This window comes from Aythya ferina (assembly GCF_964211825.1).
Source record: "Aythya ferina genome assembly, chromosome: 2".
In the NCBI taxonomy this organism is placed as follows: domain Eukaryota; kingdom Metazoa; phylum Chordata; class Aves; order Anseriformes; family Anatidae; genus Aythya; species Aythya ferina.
The window spans coordinates 91,503,626-91,519,516 of NC_140297.1; the positions used below are offsets into that span (position 1 = coordinate 91,503,626).

Below are 15,891 nucleotides of genomic sequence, written 5' to 3' on the forward strand. Positions count from 1 at the left end.
GCTCACACCAAGAAGGAGCAGACACGTGGCACGTGCAGGACTCCTGTGGTGGATACACGACGCTTGTCGCTGCAGCAAGGAGGGAAGGTGGGGAGCCCACGTCGGGGATGCATGGCCAGCGTTGGTGAGGTTTAGAAATGCAATGGTGCCGTTGGTTCCTGGCTGGAAGTCAGAAGGAGAGGGTGGGCAGCTGCTCCGATTTGCTGAGTGTAAACCACATGAAGCAACCGTCTGTAATGGCGCAAACAGCGGGAGGCAGAATTGCCGGAGTAATTACAAGTGAGGAAAGCGCAGAGCAGTGGAAGAGCAGCAGGACACCACACCTGCTTACCTCCTGCTCTGCCCTGGGATTAATCCTCTGATGTAACCACAGAGCTACATTTTTGGCATTCAAGACAAGGGGGGAAGGGAGGAGTGGGAAGAAAAGACATGTTGCAATGCCCACAAAACTGGGCTGGACCCAAAAAGGAAAAAGTTCAGTTGTCATCGTCTTCAAAATGCTTTGCTGATTCTTTACAAAATGAAGTGTTATATATTCTTCTTTAAGGGTAAACATTTCTAAATACTCAGCCATAAAGGCCTTTTCTTATTTCTTTTTTTCTTTTAGAAAGCTGCTCTATGTATTTTTTTTCTTCCCATGCTAGATATTCATGCTGACAGCTGCAGAATCCTGACTAGCTAGGATTTCTGTCCAGATCAGTGGAGACATTTAAGACTAAACAGTGTCTCAGACTCTCTTCTTCCCATACCTGTACCTTCCCTTCCTACACAATGTTTTTCCTTTGACTGTTAGGCAAACCTACTAACCCACTCTATGCATGAGGGGAAAAGGGATTTTATATTGGTAAGCTCCATCAAGAGAAAGAAGAGCACTAGAGAAAGATGGCTTTGGGGGACATTTTCCCTTCTGCCGATTAAAATCGACTAGGAATGAACAATGACCATAGTTGTTCTGGAGCAAATCCCTTTAGGAAATAAATGAAATACCATAACTTCAGTTCTGGAGCTTGTGTGCTTTGACCCTAGTGGTACACACTCCCAGCATTGGTGTGTCCACCTCTATGAGGATAACCTCCACACACAAATGATGCCATGGGAGTGACAAGGAGTCACAAGGAGCAAATCTTCAGTGGGTTGTCTCTTCAGTTCACAGTGTTTCCTGCTCTTTTCCAGTTGTCATCGTGTCTTCTCAGGACAATCACCTGCTCTGGTGCCTGCAGGAGCACTCTGGAGCCCAGATGTCTGGGCTGGGCTCAGCAGCAAAAGTGTCCTGTGTGTGGCAACAACGCAGAGCTGGTCTTTTTCACTGAGTGGATTATTGCTCACATGGTTTGACAGGCTTTACTTGCCTGTAAGCAGCATGTGAGCTCAGTACCCTGTTTCAGAGGAAGTGTTCAAAAGCAATAGGTTTAAGTTTAGATTAAACCTGTAAAGACACCTTCTTCCAGTAGTGATTCACATATGCCTTTTTTGGCTCTCCTACCTTAAAGGAAAAATAATTTGTCTTTCCTAGGACTTGGATATATCTATTGTAAGTAACCAACAGAATGAATCCTAGGGAAGTGTAACTTGCCCCTGTGCTGAGCCTAAATATTTCTAATTTAGGGTAGTAGCATATACAACAAGAATTGGTTAAGAAGATATTCTGTCTTGGGCTTTAAAAGAAAAAATCCTGCTTTCAGTAAAAAGAGAAACATTAAAAACTAGTCTTTGAGAAATCCAGAGAAGCAACATATTTTATTGTTCATCAAGTATTTTCCTCTCCCCTAATTGTGACAAGTTTTTAAAACATGATCTGGTCACTAACAGGGCTGGCTTTTTTTGGCTTTTTTTGTTGTTTTTTTTTTTTTTTTTTTGGTGTGCCAGCAAGGAACAAGTCTGTTCGAAGTCATATTTACCCTGTTACCTTTCGATCCAAGCCCCATCAGGTAGAACATGAGCTCCTATTCCTTCTCTCCTTGATTATATACAGCTGTCTTAAATCTATTTTAGCTAGTTAACATTCCAAGTCCAGGCACATCCTAAAAGAAACTGAGCAGAAATTTACAATCATCAAGCTACATCACAGGATGCAGGAACAATCACTTCATTAGCCTTTTGCAACAGCTTCATTTTCAATAAGCTTCATGCTCTGAATAATCAAAATGCTCAGAAGTCAAGGCTCACTTCATCAGTCTAAAAAAAAAAAAAAAAAAGAAAATCATACACAAGTTTGCATTAAAGTGAGATTACCTCTAACTGGAGTTACCCAAGTGGCATAGCCTATGTTAGATTTACATCTTGTTTGTACATACACCAGTTCTTTATTTCTAGTATCCATAGTGGAGAAAATAACTTTCACTCTTTGTATTTGTGGTGCAGATGTGACTAGAATCATAGAATCACAGCATATCCTGAGTTGGAAGGGAGCAACAAAGATCATCGAACCCAGCTCCTGGTTTCACACAGGAATACCCAAAAACCAAACCCGACATCTGAGAGCGTTGCCCAACCACTTCTTGAACTCTGGTAGACCTGGTGCCATAACCATCGTCCTGTGGGACCTGTCCCAGCGCCCGACCACCTCTGGGTGCAGACCCTTTCCCTATCCCCCAGCCTGACCCTCCCCTGTCCCAGCTCCATGCCATCCCCTCGGGTCCTGTCGCTGTCCCCAGAGAGCAGAGCTCAGCGCCTGCCCCTCCGCTCCCCTCCCCTCATGAGGGAGCTGCAGGCCGCCATGAGGCCTCCCCTCAGCCTGCTCTGCTCGGGGCTGAACAAGCCGAGACCTCAGCTGCTCCTCAAACACCTTTTCTGTCTTTGGGCTGAAGACCTCACTGTCTTTGTAGCACCATCAAAGATCCCTCTGAGCCACTTTGCTGATAAATCACAAAATGTAAGGACTCTTATGGAAATGGAAGGACACAAGGAACACCAGCGCACACATCTGGAGTAATTCCAGTTCTGGGTTTCTAACTGCTCTGTTATCAAAAGAGAGATGTACGGAATCATCTAGTGACTGTGCTAACACAAAGCGCTCCACGCCAATAAATTACTTGTAGGAGGGTTTCTTCTCACAAACAGCAACTTCACAAATTCCTTACCGGTGCTATAGTAGCCCTGGGTGCTCACATCATCTGCATGGGAAGTGACAGGAAGGCTTCAACTGTAGTGAAAACTCTGCAGAGGAGGGGGATACTTCTCACTCTCAAAACAACCAGAGGTGATCGTTCCCTTAGCCTTTTCAGTTGGTATTACTACCTTGGATGGGCTCGTTTAAAGAGTCTTATACCATTGTCAAAGACAAAACCAAAGTGGTAACACTGAAGCACAACTTCCAAGGTGGGCAGTTTAATGAAAAACCCAGGCACCTTTATCTCAAAATTATATCACTCAAATTATTACAGTAAGAAATGTAAGCTGTATTTTTATTTTCTCTACCTTTCTGGCAGAATTTTTCATTTTTATACACAACTTCACAGACAAGTCACATCAAGGAATGGGTAGGATTCACCTAAATTCCTTATGAAGCTTTAGTATTATGGAATGTGAACATAGCAAAGGATAGAGAAACAAAGCAAGCAAACAAACCCCCTTACAGCACCAATGTCCATGAAACTGAAGGACAAAGCAGTTCCTACAGCTTTAACAAGCAACATTAAGGACTGTAGCAGCAACAGTCTGAAAATCATACCGAGATGCACACTGTATCATCCTTTTTTCCTCATTGATGAGAGCATCCTGCAGGAGGAAGAGATGTACACCGCTAAAAGAGCTGTCTTGCACCTGTGCCCAAGATCAAGCCCAGGAGAACTGATAGGCACAGTGCACCATGGTTTTCCACTAAGAGGTCTGGGAGAAGGGACATCACTGAACAGCTTTGAGAGAGCTGTAAGAGCTATCAGTACACTCTCCACCAAATCACATTGATTTTTAGTGGCACCAGCGTTCCTGTGAGTCTAGTTCTGTCACCTCTTCAACAAATGCAGGGAAGTTGGACATCATTCTTCCTGGTCCTACAACCAGAATCACATCTAATGAACCTCTTATAAATTTCCCACACATCACCAACAGGATTAAAACTAATGTGTCTTGTTGATGTCCAACTCAAACAATTAACAAGCATGCCCCTATTTCTGGGAGAAAGCCCATTCTTCTTACACGATATATAGGAACTTGAACCCAATCAGCCCACACACCAGGATATTCAGAGCATGAAGTAAATGAACCACAAACAAATTTAAGGCTCCATGTGTCAGTATCATTGGTCAATTGCTTCTGCACACAGAGCATTTTCCTGTCTTTTGGCTGTTATACCAGCTGGGTAGATTGCAGTCAGCTGCCTGTAACATCCCAGAAGATACTGATGAAGAACTGTGCAAAAGCCATCACCTGTTCACCGTTCAGAATAATGCAGACTCTCCTCTGCCTTCATTGATCTATGAACTGGTTGTCCTCTAAGCAAACACTTCATGTGGGAGCATCTTTAACTAGCTACCCAGGCAAACATGGGACAGAGGCTCTCACTTTACCAAGTACTAAACCAGTTCAACCACGGAAGGTAACATCTGGTCATCTGTTTGTGACCTTCAAAATGAAATCTTCCAGCCAAGCTATTGCAAGCCAGGTCTGCAAACCTCAGGCCTCTGTCCTGGGATGAGGCAAAGGTGGGCACTGCCACATGCCCACGAATTGTTGCATGGTGGCAGCACAGTGGTGGCAGCAGCAGAGAGGCACTTGTAGGCAGGCAGCTTCCAACAGAGGAGACCGGGAGTGCTGGAGTGATCTGGCAGCTCTGCGATCCACTCTGAGCCACTCTGAGTTCTCTCATTACAGTCCTGAGAAAGAAAAAAAATAAAAATCCCTTCTTTATGACAAAGGGTAGTGGGTAGATTTTGGGGACCCTAAGGAAAATAATGGATTTTATTTATTTTTTATTATTTTATTTTTTTTTTAAGTGATATCAGGGATTACTTAAGATCAACCCTAACATTTTTCACAAACCTGTGTGAACCAAATGAGTGAATTGGATTACATAGATTACATCCAAATAGCATTTACACGTCCATGAGACTGGAAGATCACAGATCCAGTTGGAATGAAGCTCCAGAGAACCACAGCTTATTTTAGGGGACAGATCTTGACACATTCAAGACATGCAGTGGGCAAGCCCTTAGCCAGAAACAAAACAGACTTTGGGGGCCTGGTGTTTTACAAAACCCATGAATCAAACTAAAATATTACAATTTCCTTCAAGAGGTGTTTCAGCACAGTGGCACATGGCCAAAATGCATTTTTCAAGGCAAGAAACCCACACAGAAAAGTGGAAATGTCATAAAATGACTCCTAGCAGCCCAAAACCATGAAAAGGAGCTAGAACAATGAAGCATTTCAACTCAACAGGGACTTGGCTGAGCAGGCTTGAGATGGCACTGACTCCATCGTATGCACCAAGCACGACAGGCAGGGCCAAGCATGCCTGCAACAGATAATGCAGAAGTAAACCAGCCTCTCGAGTGATAGGGAGCCCACTCTCCTGCTTTGGGACTGAACTTCGGTGTTAAATAGCTGAGCTGGTTTGTTGTGCTTTCTCTAAACTACTTCACATAAATATGCACCAGTCTGCAATTAAATAATTCTTTGCTTTTTCTTTTAGTAATTCACATTCAAGATCACACAAAAAAAGCCTAGACCAGATCAGAAGAATGATTGGCTTTGACTACAAAGGGTAATTTTTGAGAGCTGCTCCATTCAAGCAAGCCATAAATATGGTTAGTACAGAATTGGTTCCTGTGGTTTTCAGCATCTGGGAAGGAGAGAGAAAATTTGGGGTTTTAAGATTCATCTCTTGTTCATTCACCATATTAATACGGCCACATCTGAATGGAATTACTTGTGCAACTTGATCTCACTGTCTCAAGGATACATTTCTTTCATTGATTTAATTTTCATTTCACATAGGGAGAGATTCTCTGCTCTGGTAATGGAAAAGACACTTTCCATTCCCACCACTTCCCTGACTTGAAAGGCTACAGGAGTTGTGATGAGTTTATCAGCATTCAACAGGTCATCAATTACCATATCGCAGCAGTAAACCTGTCGTGACAACTGTTATATCCTGAGATCCTAGATCCTAGAATATTTACCACCAAAATGGTCATTTGAGCTGTGTCCATCTAACTGGCATAGAGCACTTTGCTAGTCTATCACACGGTTAGCTTCTTGAAAGCTAAGACGACCAAAAAGATCCATTAGAGACCCAGATGCCCCAATTAATCAATTCATGTACATCAAGACCATGACAGAAAACAGCAGCTAGAAAATTCCTCCCATTTTCGCAGAATTTGAAACACAATTTCTGTTTTGAAACAATCCAGATCTCCCCATTATGCAGCCAAGGCAACTACAAAGCTTGTTCTCAAATTCCTTGGTCTGAATATTTCCAATTCTGAAGTCGCCACACCAGCGAGGACTGGGCTTCCTTCCCACTTCCCGTGGACTGGATGCAAACCCAACAGTTTTTCTTGGACCACTTAACAGCATAGGTGCCTTTCTTTGCCAAAATTAAGGTTTATTTCTAGAGGAAAAACTTATTTCTAGAGTTTAGAGGAAGCAGTGGTGGAGTTTCTTAAAAGAAAAACAGTGGTTTAATCTCATTTCTATCAGTAGTTCACTTCCAGTATGCAAACCATCCATGGCCAAGTGGTTCTTGCCCAGAACCAGGGAAGTGACATAGCACACTGTATCTGAATGGTACAGATTCATGAATAATTTGAGTCATGAATTTGGGCTAGATCTGAAGTTAAAGTTGGATTCTTATAGAAAAAAAAATGGGTTGTTTTTTCTTCACCCTCTCCTTCCCTGAGCTCTTACGGGGGAAAAACAAAAAACAAAAACCAAAAAACTGTCCCTGAAGTGGGTCCATGAATTAGTGAGTAAAGAAAAGGAAGTAGGTACTCATTTTCATTAGAAGTTATTTGAGAAATTAGCCTGCAATGAAAAATATTGTGTGTGAAAAGATGAAGTCATTTCATAGAAGAAATGGAGCCACACTAACAGGTTGGGTAGGACAACTAGCTGGTCTTCCAGGTTTAAAGACGTAGAGAAGGCTAGTTTGAAGTCCCTCTGTTTTGTTAAAAGCAGCACTCTTCAGGGGTCAATACTAGGGTCAATACCATTTAACAGCTTCACTAGTGACCAAGGCAGTGGCATGGAATACACCTCCAATAAATTTGTAGATAACAACAAACTTGGGGAAAGAGTAGGAAAAATATGCTCAAGGCCAAAGTTGTCACTCAGAGATCTCAACAAGTTTGAAAAATGCCCTGATAAACTTCCTGAAATTTAACAGAAGCATGTGCAATGTCCTGTGTCCATAATAAATCCCATGCAGCTTCAGAGGCTGGCTACAAAGTCGTTCTTCAGAGAAGCACCTGAGGGTGCAAGGGTGAAAAACAAAGACAAACTGAAGTGATACCAGCAGAGGATGGTTAGGGAGTCAGAGCATGTGGCGTGAGGAAAGGTTCATTTATTCAGTATTCAGAAGGATAATGAGGGAATGTCTACTAACCAACGGGTGGCTACGGAGGAGGCTGACTGAGCAAAACTCTTCTCAGAAATGAACAGTGTAAGGAGGAGAAGCAACAGAAATTGCAGGACAGGAGATTCCCATCAGGTATCAGGGAAAAATCTTCACCATTAGCAATGTCGAATATAAACAGGTGGGCCAGAAGCAACCTGCTCCAACTTTGAAGTCAATTTTACACAGGTGTTTGGACCAGATGACCTGCAGAGGCCCACTCCAACCACAGGTATGAGTTTTATAGACAAGTAACAGTGGGCTCATCAGAAATCCATTAGTTAACCAGTATCGTTTAGTACTGAAGAAGTCGACATTATTTAAGATACCAAAGCTAGGTGATTAGACAGCATTGCAAGGAAAAAAAGTAAAAATCTATAAATTCACCTTAATGCAAAATGGGACAACGAATTAAGTCTACAGTCTAGTTTTATAAGTGGAATATTCAGAAGCCTAAAATACCACTATCACTTCATGAAAACATTTACTTAATGCACTGTCAGAGGGTGTAATGGATAACAGAAATAGTGTACATCTTTAATGGCAATATATATAGCACCTTCAATACCATCACCTAATCTCTTAAAAAACACACAAAACACTTGGAGAAGGGTGTTAATAAGGAGACAGAACTCCATGAGGTGAAATCAAGAAGTTTTGCTTGAAGAAAATATGAAGAAATAGAAAACAGAGAATGAAGAGAATACGAAGAAATAGAAAACATGAATATCATCAAGGTTATTTGAAACTCCAAAAGACAACCATCCACTGAGGGGGAGATGATGCATTTAAGTCAGAATGAAAGGAAGTACTTGTCTTTTATGAGATGCTTTAGAGGCAAAGACAAGGAAACCAGTCACAATTATTTCAGGGGCAGGTTACCATCTATATCCTGAAATGATGCTATGGCAATTATTTGGTTTATTGTCAGAAGTAGCAGCTTGCTTTCATCTCAAAGGTTGCTTTTGACATGGACTAGCACCGCCTTGCTGAATGTCTCAGCATGGTAAGGATCAGTTGACTTGGCATGAAATGTAGGCAGAATGCTTGGGTTCAAGAGAAAAAAAAAAAAAAAGTGAACAGTGTAGTGAGTTAGATTTTCATCTCTATGTCTACATTTTGTGTCTCGAGATAACTTACTAGCTCTTGTTCCCTTTTTGTTTCCTGTATTATTATTTTTTAAACATTTATAAATGCTATTTTATTATTCAGAAGGACTGCACAACACATGTATAACCTTCACAGAATGCCACAGTTATGTTTGGCCAAACAGTTCTCAATTATCAGGGTATTTAAGGGTCAGACATAAACCTAGCAACCTATTTGCCTGAAGATACTTATAAGTAATATTGTTATAGGCCTGAAAACCAACAGCACTCTGAGGCTGACCATTTTAACCTCACATATTCCTGTCGGACCCTAAGTCTCTAGTATTACAATTGAAGTTAAATGAGATATGAGGTAGCCAAAGTTATTAAAAACAAAAATATTCGGTGGCTGTTAAAAATTTCCAGCATTTTTTCCCACCACATTAACAATTCTTCCATGCTTTCAAATTAGGAAAGTTGAGTAACTATTTCCCAGTAAAAGTTATGAAGGATACTTGCCTCTCCTTACCTGGAAGGGGAAATACATCCGAAGAACGCTGCCAAGGGTTTGCTCATCCCTGTGAATGAATTACATTACTTGAACAAATACAGGAACAAAGAAGCATTCTTCAGAGAGAGAATTTGAATGATTATCTTGCTTTTGCAGCTAGCTTGTAACAGAGAGTCTTTCTTTTGTTAACGATGTATGTCTCAGATTTTGTCCCCTGCTGTGATGATATGAAAAGTGACTGTTAAGCCCTTTTGTATAGTACGACCATAAAAATAAAGCCACTGAAATACAACTTAATTTCATCCTGGAAAAACTGGCAGAATGAGGCAACTTTGGCTGACAAAAACATTCACAGCCGTATGTACATGCAGATAACTATTTTGTGACTTCCAGTATCTGAACATATTGAATACAATCTAATAAGATCTGGCACAGCACAGCTATCCAAAGGTCATACCGTAATATGCAATACATTTCAACTCAGTTAAAAGGCACTGGTGTTCCTCAATAAATGTCTTCCAAGAGCCAAATGAGAAAAGATGGAGAACAGAACATGATCTTTACAGCATACATTGAAACGTACACTAAACGCATGAAGGGCAGTACAGAAAAAGCAAAAAATAATAATTTACTGATTCTCTCCAACATCTGGCTACTGATCTTTTCACTCACTCTGCTTGTATTTGCTGTCAATGTCAAATAAGACATCAGTGGTCTTTTCTTCCTTCCATATTTGATCCGAACAAAGCAGTCACAATTGCAGAGGTGCTAGAGACCAGAGCGGAAAATCTGCCAGAAATTATCCATGTCCCTAATAACACAGGTATGTAATGCAGTAAGAATGAATGCAATGCTACTTTTCAGAACAGGTTAAATACAAACAGAATCACAGAAACATTCAGGTTGGAAAAGGCCTCTAAGATGACCCAGTTCAACCTTAAATACTTACAGAGGTTCTAAAAATTCCCACAGGCCATGTCCTAGGCACAACCAGCCACTCACTAGTCAGCCCCACCATGGTCCTGGCAGAGCCAAGTGCTTTGAAGCAAGCACCCAGAGGCTGCAGGTGCGCTCCAGCTGGCTGCTTCCCTCCCTGTGTTCAGCAGGGAAGCATCAGTAGGGTATAGGCTGGAAAGCAGGACTGCTCTTTCAGCTTTCCAAACATGACAGCTTGATGCATGGGCTTTTTGTTGTGCAATGATTTTTTATCACAGTATTATTAACCAACACATGACTTGTTGAATTAATGAGGGTCATTTGGAACCTCTTTTCTAGCAATGTTTTTTTAAAGGGATGTGTTTTGAGCTTGGGAAATTGTTTCTGAACAAATATATAACCCCGTTTTTACACCCCTCCCATGCTCACCCCCCCCAGGCTTCTTTGGTAAGATAAACTAAACTGAAATCCACAACATCACACACTAATAACACAGCAGAAGACTGCAAACAGTATTTTGGTGGGCTGTCACGCAGTCTCAGCTGAACACAAACTGTACTTCAGAAGCAGTATAAAACCAGGAGGGACCACAGAGAATTTAAGGAGCAAGAAAAAGGGTCAGCTACAAGTCAACTACCCATCCCATCCTCTTCACCAACCATACCAAAGGAATAAGTCCCCTCATACAACCATTAGGACAGACTTTTTTGTTTTAGTCCTCTGGGCGCACTTCAATATCTTTCTAATAACCGTACCATGCAATTACTTTCATAAATCTTCTTCTAGCTCATGACATTTGCACAGCTTTCCAAAAAGGAATTTATGAAAAATACCTATATATCTCGATGATTACCTGATTAGCTCCACATCATCTCACCCTATGGATAGATGTATCAATACAACAAAAAAAAACTGCTTTAAAAAAAAAAAATCCCTTGCTTTGCATATGAAAACTCCTGTGTACTGCTGCAGAAATAATGGAGATAACACTGCCTAAAGCAATTTGGAGTAGCTTGGAGTAGCAAATATAAACTGGCAGTAACAGTCAAACATAATTCCACACAACTTTTGCAGGAGTCTAGATTTAATTTGCTTTACAGGACAGTTGGCCAAACAATGACATTTATCATAAAAATATCCTCTCCATTAAGTAAATCTCATTTTTCTTTCCAAAAGAAAATTCAGCATATACTCTGAGCATTCAGTAGCTCATTTTCAACATCAGCCCACACAGATTTTTCTTAACAAAACAAAACAATCCAGCTTAAAAAAATGCAGACCAATGTAATGACACAGTCATATTGCTTTTGGCTATGTTAACTTTAAAAAACATGCCAATTTAGCTATCTTTCTTTAGGTTTTATTAGAAAAAAGCAGCAGATCAACATTACAATTCAGAGTCTAATCTAAATATGCACTTGACAATGAAGCACATCTGAATATGGAGTGAAAAAGGATTCCAGAAAACCTTCAGTTTTGCCAATCTCCTGCTACCCAGATCATCCTATCTTTTCTTCTGGCTTTCTGATGACTGAAATCAAACAAGGAACAAAAGATTTATTGCTATGAAAACAAAACCATAGTACAGTAGTATGAGTTCTGGGTGCTAAGCATATTCTGTCAAGTTAACTTAAGAATTTCAAAATGTACTTAAATCTTTTGTTTGGCCATGAAAGTCCATAAGCTGACTGACCCAGGTATAAACTGAAATGTCAGGTCTGGACAAAAAGAGTTAGACAGCATGTTAACCTCCAGTTTTCAGACAGTAATAAAAAGATACAATTCCAACAGCCAAGAAATTAAAATAAAAAAACGTTGATCTGACATTCAAGAGCTAAGTTTATTCTTACGCTCATTTTATTTGCACCCAAAATAATTTTAGACCCACCAGGAAAAAAAAAAATAGTATTTATGGACTATCACACAATTGAAAAAGAGAAACAATTGTGTTTTGACTTGGTTATTTTTCCCCCACTGAGGTATAAAATCTACATATAAATTTGATACTTCACTATAACAAATTGTACTTCTCGTAGTTCTGATTTAGTTTCCATTAAACCCTGTTTACTTTTTCCTTTTTAAACCACATAATTCTTATTTCATGTTATTGAATCCGTTTTCCAGCTCTCTGTTTATTTGTGGATCTATATTTAGTAGCCTGGTTACCACTACTAACCAGGAAAAAAAAAAACAGTCTTGGAACTTTCTTCATCTCAACAGCACTTTCAGCAGAGCTTACTGATGTGCAAGCAAACTACAATGATATGCAGCTCTTCAGAAAGAGTATTTCATTGATTATGTTTCCACTGTCCCAGTGTTCTCTAAATTATTTGCTGGAAGAAACTCGTTCAATCCTGTAAACATCAGTGGGCGCAGTTTCACTAGTATGTGTGGTAGTTTCACATCCTTATACAGGAAGGCTGCTTCACAGCTACTGAAAAGCTGCAGGAGTTCTAACAGCTGATGAACTGTGGATTCTGCAGAGAAGTTTCCTTCTGTTGCTACTTTAACAGTGTAGCCAAAATATTAGCCGAGGTAGCCCAGTCAATCCTTTCTTTTCTTCAGAACCTCTCAGAATATTTCTGGAAGGGTGACATTGCGAAGTAGCCACTGCTGGGAGCGGCTGCCGTTGCAGTCTCTGATGCTGGGTACCTGGCTGTCCTCTTCGGTGGCTTTGTCCAGGCACTGGTTACTGTTCACATGCAACAGGGTTAATTTCTGGAAGGCAAAATAAAAAGAAATGAGTTTCAGGCAGAAGATAAACCTTTTATTAATAGCTGTTACAATTCCTCTGTAAGCAAATGGGAACTAGACAAGACCCCCTTGGTTATCAGCTCCAGATCCCCATTCTAAAGAGTACGTAAATATGTTGTTCTGTACTGTGGGTACTAAACACACTAAGCTTCACAAAAAACAGAATGGCCTGAACCTTTTAAATGACATACTTTCTTAAGCAATATCCACTATCCCATAAATAGGACCGTACTGCTGGGGATTTTCAAGGAGTTTGCAATTAAAGTCTGTTAAGATGTACAACTTTGATTACTAGTTACAAAAGTAGTTTTCAAGAGATCAGAATGAATTCAACTCACGTTGAACCTTTTTTTTCCTCAGTCAGGGACAAAACTAACCTAAAATTATGTTCTTTTAGAACAATGTTCCTTTTAAAAACATGTATGTGTACAAGTGTACATCTGCATATAAAATGCATATAAAGATGGATACATATCTTTTCCAGTATCTCCTGATCTTCCTTATGCAACCTTCCATACATGACCCTGTCTACCTCAGTGCTGTTCTAATGGGAAAGAGGAGGTATTTTGGAAGTTGCATCTCTTGCCACTGTACTCTGTATACTCATTAGTCCATCAGACTGTGTATGGCACTGACTGGCATTTGTATTGGTACTGCTTCTCTCTCAGCCGCACGGCCAGGACACTGCACTGACAAAAAAAATAATAAAACATGCCCTATGTGCACAAGCAGCAAGAAGTTTAAAAAAAGAGCAGTTCAGTGTGCTGCACTCATGCAGCAGCTGGAGAATGAAGGGACCTGGAACACATTTAAGCAGACAAATGACTAACACACAACTTGCTTTTTTTTTTTACCCCCCTGTAGTATAAACACCTCCTGAACAGAGGCAGAAGGAAAAAATATAGACAAATCACCCAACTATATGAGCATGTGTTCTTGCTAAGTATTCTCTAACTTATTTTTGTGCTTCATTAGCTAGCTTTCAGTAAAGTTCTGAAGATTATTTTATCAGTGGAAAGCCTAGGTACAAAGAGAGAAAACACATACAGTCACGTTTATGGCTAGGCTTAGGCACAGGAGAAGTTTCTTTTATGGGCTGCAGCAATCTTTGCAAGAGAGACTACTTGGTTCCTTCAGCTGAAGGATACATACTTCTGTATTCTCCGCAGAATCTGACAAGCCCTGCTAGTTTTCTTTGGATCAAAATCTAATCTATAATCTAATAGATAAGTGTTAAAAAGCATTCCCCTCTTGAGACACGGAGAGGGAAAACAAACAAACCAACCAAACAAAAAACCCCACACCCTGACCTGGAACTCCTGGGAAATGCTAGTGATTTTTTTTATTGAGATACCATCTTCTCCTTCAAAAAACAAACAATAAAAAACACTTACTCTTGGTATGCGTAGATCACTGCATACAGTAAGTAATACTACTCATGATATTTACTTAAGTCAGGTAAACTGACCATATAAAAAAAGAAGGAATGGTTTCTAAGACTCAAATTTAAGCATTCCCATTAACATTTCTACCCAATCACAATACTGTAAAGAGCTTGCAGATCAAACCATTGATCAATGGCCAATGATTTCTAGATCTGGAGTGCAACATAAGAATTTCAAAATCAGTTTGAATGTTATGGAAAAGATGATGAAAATAAAGCTCTTTGAAGCATCTCTACCTTAAACATACCCAGATTAGAGAAGTAAAACTTTTCTTATGATTTTATGATGCTGACTTTTTAGTTACAACAATATTTCTTTTTAATCTTTTGAGACACAAGACATCAGATGCTGGAATTGAAGAAAGAAAATTATTTCAGGTATCTACAGGACAAATAAGAGATAGTGCTTGCTAAGGATCTTGTTACAGTGTCACCTTAACAGAATAGGCAGTCCTTCAGAGGATCTGGAAGTGTACTGAAAATATTCTTCTTTTTTTTTAAGGGCTCCCCAAAACGTTACTAGGTAATTAAATCAATGCAGATGCTCATCAAATGGCCATGAATTAATGACAGAGGGAACATAATCGTGACTTATTTCTTTGCTTATTCAACTGTCAAATAGCGGTCCCACGAAGGATTTTGTTGCTGTGTAGGCTCACATAAAAACACAAGTTATCTTACTTTAATGTTACAAGTTATTAGAAGACTTACCACTGGGTCATATTCCCAAAGCTGATTTCCTTTTAGATGATGGCACTTGAGCATTGTTACTGGGCCATTAAGTTTGGAGACATCTAAACACAAATCATCTGTTCGAATTTCTTTGTTGGCAGTATATGAGAAAACCTAGACAGAGAAAGAATGAGAGAAATTGAGAAAAAAAAAGAAAAAGCATTCAACCAAAGAATTCCTGGGGATGGAACAGTGTAGGGGGTAGTAATGTCGGGAGGCAGGGGGAAAAGAAGTAAGGAGTGAGAGTTAAGAGGAATATTTGCACACATTACTTCATTAATAACCACTGAACTTTTTTATATTTTAGGGGTACAAACACTATAAAAGTTCTTCAAACAAAAGAGATGTTTTCAAACCTGCATACTGTTTCTTGCACAGGAACAATATGATCCTCAACACAGGTAATCTTTGTATTTAACAGAGTTAATAAAGAATTAACAAAATGAAAAAACAAATGTAAACAGAGTCCAGAATTAGCACATAGCTATGAGCATTAAAAACAACATGTCAGGAGGAGGCATGTTGTTTTGTTTTTGTTTAACTAACAATGCGAACCAGCAGGTCTAAACAGGAGATGGTTCCAGAGAATCTACAGGAGGTAAAGTGTGGCTCACGGCAGTCTCCTCTCCTCATTTCATTTTTGACTTTGTAGTTTACCTAAAACATGTTGCAATCAGTCCTCAAAAACTTACAAATGAGAAACCAACAGATCTTGTCATGCAATCCCTTTTACGGGCTTCTTCTTCAATAAGGTTTCCCTAAACTTTACTGTTCAAGTAAAATGTAATGATCACTATTGGAAGAACTGAAAAGATGTCCTGATGAGTAGCATTCCAAGTAACTCAATTCATTAACATCATTAAGAAAAGTC

At 39.9% G+C, this 15,891-nt stretch overlaps 1 protein-coding gene and 1 long non-coding RNA gene across 5 annotated transcripts in view; both read right to left on the reverse strand.

Annotated features, from left to right (window-relative positions):
- Positions 1-1,832: 1,832 nt before the first annotated feature.
- On the reverse strand, positions 1,833-10,486 carry LOC311432763. Its single transcript, XR_014690299.1, has 5 exons — positions 9,163-10,486; positions 4,614-4,814; positions 3,894-3,992; positions 3,081-3,156; positions 1,833-2,175 (listed from the first exon to the last, which is right to left on the reverse strand). It is a non-coding gene; the product is annotated as an uncharacterized lncRNA (long non-coding RNA).
- Positions 10,487-11,911: 1,425 nt separating this feature from the next.
- Positions 11,912-15,891, reverse strand: part of GALNT1 (polypeptide N-acetylgalactosaminyltransferase 1) — an 87,040-nt gene continuing 83,060 nt past the window's right edge. For all 4 annotated transcript variants that reach the window (XM_084510280.1, XM_084510282.1, XM_084510281.1 and 1 more), the window contains 2 exons: positions 15,000-15,134; positions 11,912-12,808 (listed from right to left, as the gene is read on the reverse strand). In XM_084510280.1, coding sequence (XP_084366406.1) covers positions 12,662-12,808; positions 15,000-15,134 — 282 coding nt within the window. In that variant the 3' untranslated portion in view covers positions 11,912-12,661. The remainder of the gene's footprint in view (positions 12,809-14,999; positions 15,135-15,891) is intronic.